Source organism: Pleurodeles waltl, chromosome 4_1 (genome assembly GCF_031143425.1).
Source record: "Pleurodeles waltl isolate 20211129_DDA chromosome 4_1, aPleWal1.hap1.20221129, whole genome shotgun sequence".
Taxonomy (NCBI): domain Eukaryota; kingdom Metazoa; phylum Chordata; class Amphibia; order Caudata; family Salamandridae; genus Pleurodeles; species Pleurodeles waltl.
Window position 1 is genome coordinate 842,852,688 of NC_090442.1, and position 12,502 is coordinate 842,865,189.

The following is a 12,502-nucleotide window of genomic DNA, read 5'->3' on the forward strand; positions in this document are numbered from 1 at the left end:
TTTCTCCCTGCGCGCAGGGGCCGTAGAGCAATTGCCCTGCCTTCATTTCTTAGTGCTGTCTGTGACACTCTCTGCGACCTGATAGCCATCCGGTGAACGGTCTCTCAGGTTATAAATTTCCAATGTTTGAGCGAACAGAGGTTCTGCCACGGGAAAACCCCTAACGAGAAATTGAGTGAGGGAGGGAGCCATTAAATTGGGGAGTGAGAGCACCGCTAATATATAGCAGTGCCCCCCTCCTCAAAACGAGGTGCTTGAAAGTAAAAAAAAAATATGTAGATATAACATTACCGCTCAGTATCTTTTACAGTTAATAACTCTAGGAAGTCATTCACAATTCGACACAGGCTGGATAGTCCTTGCTGAATTAACATCCGTTTAGAAATTCCAGGCCGTTGGTGATTTGTAGTTTTTTTTATTTAACAGTATGACCATGATCCACATGGCTTCACTCATTGTCGAGCCCCCGTGCCTCGAGAAAATACTAAAATATAATCATGTGTACAATGTGTGATTGTATCATTTGACTACTGAAATCAGATTAATGATTTGTGCAGCAACTGTCTGATGGTGCTAGCACACGTTTCTAAAAGAAATAAACATGCTTGGATTTTTATAATTTGCAATTAAAGTTACACTGTGTATTCCATTTCGGACATGCACTTACTCATTTAAATATTGTCATAGCCCACGTTGTGTGTATTACTGTACCAAGACAAGTAGGTTCATCAAAACCTTCATCTCCAATGTTTTATATCACAATTTCGAAAATAAATACGGGGAAGTAAAACTCAATGAACTGGAACATATTTATTTTCTCATTTCAATTTATCTTAAATTATTCTAAGGACAGAGTTTTGTCTTTCCAATTAAGGTAAAAGCTGCCTTAGTGATTTCTTTAGGAAGTTGGGTCATCTTGCAGGTGAGGCTTTGGTGTCTGTGAGTGGTTTTCCAGCTCACACAGAGGACTGGGTTTGTGTCAAAAGCAATGAAAAAATGGAAATTTGATAAGTAGTAGCTTTTTATTTATAAAAAAGACCTTATATCTCAATGTAATGTAACATTGGCATTCTGCACTATAGCCTTCTGTTTCATTTTTATGCCTGTGACACGCAAATCTTGGTGAAGATAATTCTGGTCTTGGGCAATTCAATGGTCTAGTTGAGTATCTTCTTCAGAATCACCAGGCTGGTTAAAGCATATTGTTCCAAAGACAGTGGTTATCTTTCTTGCACCTAATCTCAGTATTGTGAGAGGAATACATATTCATTCCATCTGCAATTTACTGAGAAAAAAGTACCTTTGCTCAGTATTGTGCTGAAATCTTAGCTTTCTCCTTGTTAAACTCCTGAAGATTGCCCCTTGAGTCAACTACATATGCAGAAATATCTTCCGGATCCTTTCCAGACTCAGTAAATTGTTAACATAATTCAATCTGACCGTTACTGGTAATTCACAAGTAAGCTATTTCAACAATGTTGCACGCCTAGTAAAAATCTGCTTAAGCATCAACATGCACATCATTGACCTACGGAAGATAAATCATGTTCTTTCAATGCAGCTTCATTGGTTCAGCTGTTGATAGAGTGACTTTGAAATGCGTTTGTTAGATCTGGAAATCCCATTCCGATGATGGTCAAAATAATCTTCAAAATCTGATTGCCATTCACGTCCTTTGAGCATAACATTTGCTGTTGAGCTTCTTTTAAGTTATTCACTATGGGAGCTCACCCCCTATTCACCTTGTGTAAGCATTTATGAAACAACCCTTAAGCCAATCTCAGAACGTTGGACTCCATAATGCAGTTCCAAAATCCGCTAAAATATAACTTTCTTTCACACTGCTCTTCAATGCAAACACCTTATCATGCCAGTGATTGAAGGCCCGAGTCTAAGGCCCATGTCTACTAGTATTCATTGGATTATGAAAGTGAACATCATTCCCTGTTGTTTTCATTTCATGGGGGAGGGATTTGTAAATTATGGCTGCTTGTACTTAAATTCTCTGCCATTTTTCTTGGTATGACAGAATGCCAGAATTTGACAAAATTACCTTTTAAAGATGTGAGAAAATTAATTGCCTGGTAGTGTTAAATGTTATCGATCATGGATAAAATGTTAGTGAAGCAGAAGATGTAATTTGTACTGCAAATGCAATCAGTCATTCATTGCTTGGTTATTGAAAAACACTACAATAAATATGACAAACTATTTTTATATAACATGTAAGTATCCACCTCAGCTTAGATAAAAACATGATGCAATCAAAACGACAAACATTTATATGTATAAGGTATTTTATTTTATTTTTAAATGTAAAAAGTTTCTTCCCAAAAACAATAATCAAGCTGAGTATCAATTAAAGATTTTTAATAGAAAAACAAACATTTAGTGCCTCCTCAACAGTTCTAACGCCAGGCTCCAAAAGTAGAGCCTGCAAATAATGCTTTTTGGGCCTCAAAACACAAAATCTAGCATAAATAAACAAGTAATATATAAATGTGGCGATATAGCCTACAGAATACACAGTTTTCTTAAAATTGGGCCGACATCTCTGAATTTCAGCAATCAACAAATACAGAAACCAAAATCTCAACGCACCAATCGTTATTTGTATCCCAGTTTCGTGGAAAACCATTTTTAAAGTAAATTATTAGGTTCTAAAGTAGATTGTGAATCATTACTATTTGCGAATATGGAAGCAAGCTGCCCCAAACTTCTGATCTTAACATCCGAAATGTAATGCACTAGGCAGAATGCAGTTTCCAACAGTACACAAAAACATGGGATAATGTGTTCTAAATGTTTCACGATTATCCACTGTCATGCAGTTGACTTCTTGACCATTCAGAGATCTACTTTGGATGGCAGGAATATATCAATTTACATGATATCGGCATGGGGACAAAGTGAGTCTCCTACAGACGTTGAGGAATGGAATAGCCTGGATTTACAACAAAGTTAGTATATGGGTTCGATTTGTGATGCCAACTGGATATTCAACAGAGAATGGACATCAGGGTAGCCCTGGCCTAATCCAAATACCACTATTCTCTGACAAGACCTTTTTGGATCAGAACTATGACACTATACTGAAGTGAACCCTTATAATAATAGAGCTATCAATGTGATGCACCATGATTCCCACCTCCTAGACATGGCATAATCTTGGTAGAATAGGAAGATATTTAGAAAAGGGACCTGCTGGACACCATCAAGGCCGCCAGTGGGTACAGACTTAGCATAAAAAACATGGCAAAGGTAAATTGCCTTGGACGACCTATTAGGATTTGGATTGCCTAACATTGTTCCACAAGAGCCAAAGTCATATCAGATACTCAAAATGCTTGCATAAGAAAAAATGACATACATATAATCTTAGTAAGCAACAATGGGTCAGACTCTTATGCTCGGTCATAACTTTGAGGTGAATGTTTAAGATGCAACATGGAGATTGGAGATGCTTGCTTCCCGTTCAATAGAAAGGAGATTGACAATTTCCAAACTCTGCCTCCCAGGCACACAACCATGGGGAGTGCATGGTTACAGTGTGATAGTGTGAGTAGGCAGACGCTTCGGCAATTGCCTATCACTGCTCTGACAGGTCACATTATGACTGGTGATGTTTGAGAACAAGATGAATTGTTTTTGCAACATTTTGACTAAGAGTATGAATGTGAAATAGGAGTGAGATCTGTACTATTCAAGGTCAGCTGATCCACAGGCCATCCTCATTATTAGATATATCACCAAAGAAAGAAAACTAAGTTTGGGTACTGAGTGGCTTGAAAATCTAAAAAAATTGCACAGTTGGAAAAGGTGCTGGAAGCTCTGTGAGGTCTTTTTCGTAATGACCCACAAGCATATCATGTGATCCACCAAAGGAAAGCAAATTAACTACCTTTTGAAGAATGTGGTGTACATAGGATGAATCAGTTCAGACATGATTGAAGCTTTTTTAGGGATACAACCTGCTGAAACAATGTTTTAGACGCCAACCTGTTCCTTCTTGAAAACATATGTGAACAAAATGTGTGTTAGTGGAAATGTCGTGTATTTTTATTGAATTGTTAGATATCGAAAATGCTTGAGTGCATCCACTTTAGGTTTTGTTCCTATTTACAACAAATAGTTTGTAGTGATTGTATTTGCTTTATTTTATTTTTTTCATAATAACATTGTCCATTTTTTAATTCTTTCTGCCTTTGAATTTATATTAGATTTGTATTTCTTATATTTATTTATGAATTCAGTTCGTGTTCTTGGAATAATATAATTCCTGGCTTGAAAAAACAATTACAAGTAAAATATGTGCTTTCCCACTTAATAAAATTGATTACATAAGTCTTGAAATTAATATTTACCACCATTAGAGAAGATGAAGAACGTTTCAGAGAAACACTTGTTCTTTCTTCATTCTACTGTAATGCATGGTCGAGATTAATGCTACTAAAATGATAATAGAATTCCCATAGCATGTTCGAGTCAGATGGATTGCCATCAGTGTATAATGCTAAAATGTTTACAATCGCATGTGTGATTAGAAGCAGGAAGCAGTCCATAATACTTACTTTATGTTTTAGTAATTCACTAACAATTCTATCCCACGGGTCGTTCAACAATAACAATATTCTTGAAACAGTTGACATATGAAATGTATTTTGTTTTCTGATTGGTTCCATGCAGGTCATGTTACATGCACTTTCAAATTTCAAGTATTACAAAACTTACTCCCAAAAGTTCAGTCTTCCTCCTTGGTAGGAATCCTCTATTATGCGGCTGATTCCGCCTTGCACCACCACAGCTCTGATGATAACTGATATAAAGCCAGCTACTATGATTACGATCTGGAAAACATCAGTCCAAACAACAGCTTTTATGCCACCCTAGGAAACATAATGTTTTGAGGTATCATTAGTGCTGAATAAAGTCAATTTATCATTGCAAAAACTGAATGTTGTTTCAAATCTTTACCAAATTTTCTCATGCCACAAATTGTACGCAAACATTGACGAAAACAACATTGCCCAGATAAGTGGCAGCTTTTTCTCCTTTCTTTCCTCTGTGTTAGCCAAGTGTCACAGAATGGCACGTAAGACTAAGCTGTGGGCATAAACTAGCTAAAGAGATTTCAACAGACTCACGTATTTTCAACTATGCATTTGAAGATGAGCAATAAAAAAAGTAATTTAACTTTGTATTCATAGGCCTTTGCTCTGAGGATCCAAGGCCGGAAAGTATTTTCCAAAGCTATATTTTACATATTATGTACTGCAATTAATGAAAGTTTTAAATTTAAGACAGAATGATGACAAAAACTAACACATATGGTTCAAATGGGTGTTGCATCAAGGGATTGGGAGAGTTATGAAATTTCACCTACACCACTTCTGAATTTTTAAAAAACGTCTCAACTTCCTCAAATTTAAAAAGTCGGCAAACTGTAGAAAAAAATAGCAGATGAACAAAATCTGCTCAAGTGGGTTCTGAAGCAAAAAACATATTTTTCAGGTAAAAATAATCTGAAGGTTGAGGACTCTCCCTCACATGTCACTTCAGCCTAGAAAGCCTTGTTCTTATGTAACGCTGGACAAAGTCCCAGACATTGCAAAAGTTAAAATTAATTTGTCATTTATAATTCAGATAATGGATAACGAGGCCCTAGCAGCAAAAAAGCATGCCTGGAGAGTTATCAATTCATTTGAAAATCTTGAAGTTCAGCATTATCCACAGGCCCATCTTCAACTACATACAGGGGATTTGTTTCTGAAGTTAAGGTATGCAACAGAGGATGGCACCCCAAGATGGGTACAACAATGGCGAACAAATGGCTTTAGACTTTGTGACTTTCCAAAAGAATCTCTATTGCATATAGTCTGTGTCTTAAAGAACCTAGATGATACCTTTGTTTGTCAAATTTGGTGTAAAAACATGTCTGCAACCTTTTATACTCTGTCTATCTGGAAAATCAATCCTCCTGATTAGTCTGTTCACCAAGTACTTGCTCTTTGTGGACAAACTGCTGAAATCTGGTTTAAAACCATCATTGACTACCACTGGGTAGTGGTACATTTTACTAATTCACTGTTGTTTATAATGCCGGTATTTGCTATTGGTGGTCAATCAGTTGAAAACAGGTTTAAAATCATTGCAGACTACCATGGGGTAGAGGTATACTTCAATATTTTCATTATTCTCACTGTTAATTAGAATATAAATCAATGCTTATTTTTATTTAGAATAACTACAAACATTATGTGAGGGTGAAAGTTGTTGAAGGCAATCTTTATAATAGGTGTTATTTATGATGCAATAAAATGTATTAGCTTTATTACGATTAGCCAGATTTATTTTAGGTATTGTTGAATCTACTGTATGAAATCGGTTAGCTGTCCTTTGGCCTTTTACATTATTATGGTTTGTAATTATAGAAGCGCTTTAGTGATACTTTGCATCAATTTTGCACAAATGGCAGACATTGCTTAGTATGGATCGTGATCATTGAAACACTTTAGCATATAGTTACGTATGCTTAGTAGGGACTGGGATCATTGAAGCACTTAGGGTCGCTTTGCATGAATTTAGCTAATAATGTTTTATGGGTTTTTATTCTTTTTGATTTGCAAATGTTTTTATAGCTATATCTTACGCCTTGTTAACTTTTTATTGACGTTTTATAGACATTGTAATTATTTTTATTAATCAGACAATGAACTATATCATCAGTTTAATTTAGTACACTCCTGCTTGCAACCATGCAGGGTCTGTGTGAGTTCAAAAATTTTCATAGTGTCTTAATAAGGTGGCATGTTTGAATTTAGAGATAGTAGTGAAGCCATTAGGAATAAGGTGGCCCCTGGTAGCAGATTCACAGTTGTTACAATACAATAAGAGTGAAAAACTGCAATTTTGTCAGTTTTACAGTTTATTGTGTCACCAGAACATTTCAATCCATTCATGTATGTTCCATGGTTCCATGCAGGGGTTGTGGTGACATCATAAACCAAGAGGCCAAAGGCAGAGTTGCTTGTAAATACACCAGATCTCTGAAATATAATATAGGACCATATGACATGTTACTCATTGTATATCGTTTTAGATTACATGGTTATTTTGTGTAAATAAGTTGAAAAGGCTGTTTTCTTTAAGTTGCAGATGAGAATGGATGCTGATTGGAATTAGAATGTTTATGTATAGATTACAGATAATATAATGGACAACACCAAGGACAAGAAGATTTTTATGATCCTGCAGCGTGTACCCCATAACTATGCATTTACTGTGTTTGCCACGTAAGTTTCAAAATTTAAGATTTCATTAAAAATGTGTATGCCACTCCACTCTATGCTATTCCATTGTATGCAACTCCACTCTACATCAGTCCACTGTATGCTATTCCACTCTACCCCACTCCATTATACAACACTCCAGTCTACCCCACTCCACTACATGCCACTCCACTCTAGCCTAACTACAACACTGTATACCACTGAACAGCACTTTATGCTCCTCCACTCTACCACAAAATACTCTTACCTTATAGCACTCCCCTGTACTCCACTGTACGGCACTAGAGTCCTTATATTCCACTGAATGACGCTCTCCTCCACTGTATTTTACAATACTCTACATAACAACACTCTGCCCACTGACACAAGAATGTACGTTTTGAAACACCATTGCATAAAAAAAATTTAACAACTTTGAAATTCAGTTAAAAAAAACAATGTTAATGATAAGTTATAGTTAGAAAAACTTCATTTATTCTTTCTATACAAACCCAACTTAAACAATACAAATGTTAGAAATTGTAAAGTTATAGTTATAATTTAAATTTATGTTATGCACTACCAGTTATAACAAATTTATAATTTATGCGTCACCTTCAATTTACTATACATTGTGCACCTTTGTACATAGTCTTGTCACTTCACTCGCCAAATATACCCAAAGGGTTTAAAACCTGCGATCATTGCAAAGAATATAAATTTAGCATCAATGTGGAGCAGGTGACAATAGCTGGTAACACAAACAATGCAAGATCACTAAGTTTATCACTTGCAACATGGACTATATTGTATATGTCATTGTTTGCCCATGCAAGAAGTGGTACATTGGGTTTACTATTTTTCCGGTGTAAAAGCACATCCTTGAGTATTGGCGGGCAATAACTAATAATGACACAGCATGCAGCACAGCCAAACACTTAAACTAACAAAACTCTGGTGACTGGAAGTTGGTCAAATTCTTTGGCTTGGACACCGTACCTAAACATCCCAGGGGTGGGAAGAGATTGGTCACTTTGAGAAGTTTGGAATCTCAACTGATTTTAGAGACGCCACCCTCCCCCCAGCTATTTGAAAAGGGATTTGAGTACCTGTATTTTGTTTTTAGATGAGTATACATTTGGTTATTTGGGTTTGTTTTGTTTATCATATATTTTATTTTTCCCTTTTTACTTTGTTTCCCCTCTTTAGACAGTCTCGAACTACAAGTGTAAGAGAAATTTGATTATGGATATGCTTTACGAAATGGTCATCTCTGAAACTGTAGCAATAAGGGCTGTCTCCTTTTGATATTATGTATAGTTATAATGATTAGACAAATATTATGAAGCATGCCAATTAATTATTGGAGCATTTTGCTACTTTAGCCTGACAATGACAGTACACTTTTCTTTTGTTTACTGTATTATTGTACCCGCTATGCACATGTCAAGGTGATTTATTTTATATCATTGTTGGGTTACTCGTCCAAGGAAACTGGCTACTTCAGCCTACCTTGAGAGCACTGTTGCTTCCCAATGAATTGTTGTGAATTTATCAGTATCCCACATAGATTGTGCATATCACAACACACATCACTTTAGACGCGGTCCATAATATTAGTGAGATGAAGGCTTTTTCCCATATAATTCAAAGTATGCATTTATGGCGTTTACCATTTGCAAAATAAGATTGTAATTTGTTTATTCAAAAGTGGTGAATTTTAAACGCAATTTATATATTTGTATGCATTACGATTTTGAAGTCTTCTGTTTATGTTTATCAAGGAGGTAGTACTTTAAATATTCAGTGATGAAAACTACATGTCACATGATCAAGGCCATGACTTGTTGAAACACATTGGCCCTGATTTAAGGAAAGTGGCCCTGCAACCAGTGCGGCGACACTTTTCTTGCGCCCCGTAGTGCTCCCCTAACGCCACCATGTGTGCGCCATATATAAGATACGGCGCACCATGGCGGTAGTTAAGGGAACTAGCGTCAGCATTTTTTAGGCAAGTTCGGAGCTTTGATGATTAGTGTAAAAAATTCTGACACTAAACCTGCAAAGCCCATTTCGGCCCATTGAAAACAATGGCATGGCATGCTCCTTTTAACGCCTGCTCTGAGCAGGCAGTAAAAGTGCTGAAAAAAATTACATAAAGAAATCTCTTAGATTTCTTTGCGCCATTTTTTCAGCCCTCCTAACAGTAAATGCCCCTTTTGCATACATTATGCCTGAAGTAGGCATAATATAGGGCAAAGGGTTACAAAGTGGCGCAATGCATGCATTGCGCCACTTTGTAAATTTGCAGCTGTGATTTTGGCCTTGTTGGGCCACATTAGCGTCAAATAAAATGATGCTAATGTGGCACAAGGATGTGCTAGGGGCTCCTAAATCTGCCCCATTGTGTTATTTGCATCTGCCATGTAAACATACATGAAGTGACTCTGTTGGTGTGGCTTGTTTTTTCCTAACTGGAGCGAGAAGCTGTTGGGAGCTGAGGATTATATACGGCTGTGACGCCCTGTGCCTGATCCACAGCCGTAGGCTGGGTGCCCTTAGCGTGTTTGTGGCTGTATATATATATACATACATATACATATATATATATATATATATATATATATATATATATATATATATATATATAGAGAGAGAGAGAGAGAGAGATGACCTCCACTAGGTAATATATATATATATATATATATATATATGTAGATAGGTGGTGCCTAGTGGCGGCCACATATCTATATATATATGTGTATATATATATATATATATATATTGGTCTGATAATGTACGGAGAATTTCCCCCAAAAAATTGGAGTCTTTATGTAATCCTGTTTTAAGCAATATCATTGAGGAAAGACCAAGAATAACATACAGGAAATATAGATCCTGTAGAGACATACTTATGAAAACAGATGTTGGCTTGGAAACCACCAGACAAGATATGTGGGGCAGACCATTGTTGGTTTTTTTTGTATGTGGGACACGTAAGGCATGTGATATTCAGGAAATAGTAAAAAAATAAGAACCCCTACCAACAAAGTGAAATACATTACTAAATTCATTACTTGTAGTACTGCGTTTGCAGGGCATATTTTGGAGTGTCCGTGTGGCATAAGATATGTGGGCAGCACGGTGCATCCCGTACGCAAGGGAATAGTGGAACATTTCACAGCAATAGCCAAGAATGATGAACACTATCCAGTGGCCAGGCATTTTAAAATACCCCATTATAGTGATAGGAATCTACTTAAATATACAGGTGTAGATCATGTTCCACTGAACCCATGGGGAGGAGATCGAATTGGTACATTGCGCAGGCTGGAATCTAAATGGATCATTGAGCTCAATACTAAGGTGCCACAGGGATTGAATTCCGATGAGGAATTATATATACATTTAGATTGAGAATAATTAAAAAGGAAGTACAATGTGGAACCGTACTCCCCTCTTAACAACACAATGATTGGAAGACAATATTTCCTATGCTAATATTGGCACTCTATCAGTAATGTGTTTTAACTATGTAATGGTTTTAATTTTCGGGGAGGAGAGGAAGGGACTCTCATCTGCGTGGTCTGAGAGGAAGCTCCAGCGGGAGCACCCTACCTTTTTCTTTCAGAGCATGAGCAACACTTGGATGATATTTACACTATTTAACATATTTTTAGCACTGCAAGACTGTAGCAATGACAATCTGGATAAATTCGAGATTTGTACCTTTTTGCCAATTGGACAGGGTTACAGATTATTATTGAGCTACCAACAAATGCATTTTGTAACAAATGAATTCTATGTAATTTCTTATACATTGTATGACCATATATGTGGAATAAGTATATAGGTGGTAAGATTATTGCCTTTTGGGCGTAAATACTAGGATTTCTTAGATTGCTACGAGTCTACATAGTGGTAGCATCTACATGAATAATTAGGCACAAGAGTTTACACTTTTACAAATTAAGTATTTTCTTATGGAACCCAAGGGGTCAATATATTAGAGGGAGAGATATAGAGATATATGATATTGTTGAAGGACACTATTCTTGATGAATAATTGATTTTGTCTCATGCAGTAGTATGGTATAAGTAGGCAGAGAAATTATAGAACCTTGGTGGTCATTATTTATGAACTACAACTTTGGTTTAGAAAATGTGGATTTGGTTGTTTATTATGAACCTATGGTAATAATCAAGAAAATAATTTACAAAACAACTCTGTACCAAGGGATGTTATAAAGTATTATTGTCTTTTATAGTGATGTAGTATGCAGTAATGTTACCAACTTTACCTACAAACTTGCATGTTCCAAAATGGCGGGTCCTGAAGGATGGATAATATGTCATTGCAGATCAGTCTTCTTTCTGTTTTCACTGCTCACAACTGGCATTTGTTTGGATGTGTAACACAGCCACCCCATGCGTAAGCAAGGCAGTTATGCCAAAACATGTTGCAGGAGCTGGACATTTTTGTATGCCGTAATAAACAATTAGATATACCGAGAGCTCTTGACTTCTTCCTTTTGGATAATAATTTTTCATGTTTTATGCTGAGTGCTGCTGCAGCACACACGTGCCACTCCATGGAAAAGGGACTGGGAGAAGCAGCTTTGTTGTAGTAATGCAGTATCTATATATACACACACACACACAAAAGAGAACAGAGAGCTCTGGGTAGTTCCCAAGTTTAGATGAAGAGCTGCTTCAGTGTAGAGCACCCTACAACACCAGTGACACTCTAAATTTGGTCACCTCAAATGTCTGATTTTCTATCAATGTTTTTAAGCATAGGATTAGCACAGTGCCATCCACGCTGAGCTAGAAAGGGGCAAAGTGTTTTGCCATTTATATAGCAAAGTCTTTAAGCATAGGATAAGCATAGTGCCATCCTTGCTGAGCTGTAAATGACAAAAGCCTTTCACCACTCCGGACACATATTTATAGCTGTGAATTGGTAAAATACCATCCAAGCCAACCTGGAATGTGCAAAAGCAACCCTTGACATGTGTTTCCTTATCAATATAGCTCTTCATAGTGGTTTAGCTTTGTCCAGAAACAAGGGAACACCCAGTATAAGTCAAAGCAATACCCTTTTAGGCATAGAGTGGTGCATAAATTTCGCAAAAAGGAAGAGAGAACTCTGGTATTCCCCAAGTTTAGATGGAGTGCAGCTCCAGTATAGAGCACCTTAAAACACCAGCGACACTCTAAATTTGCTCACCTCA

At 36.7% G+C, this 12,502-nt stretch overlaps 1 protein-coding gene across 1 annotated transcript in view; it reads right to left on the minus strand.

The window, feature by feature from the left end:
- LOC138288222 (sodium-coupled monocarboxylate transporter 1-like) overlaps positions 1-12,502 on the minus strand; it is a 237,024-nt gene that overhangs the window by 122,300 nt on the left and 102,222 nt on the right. Inside the window, exon 5 of the mRNA XM_069229605.1 lies at positions 4,732-4,886. Coding sequence (XP_069085706.1) covers positions 4,732-4,886 — 155 coding nt within the window. The remainder of the gene's footprint in view (positions 1-4,731; positions 4,887-12,502) is intronic.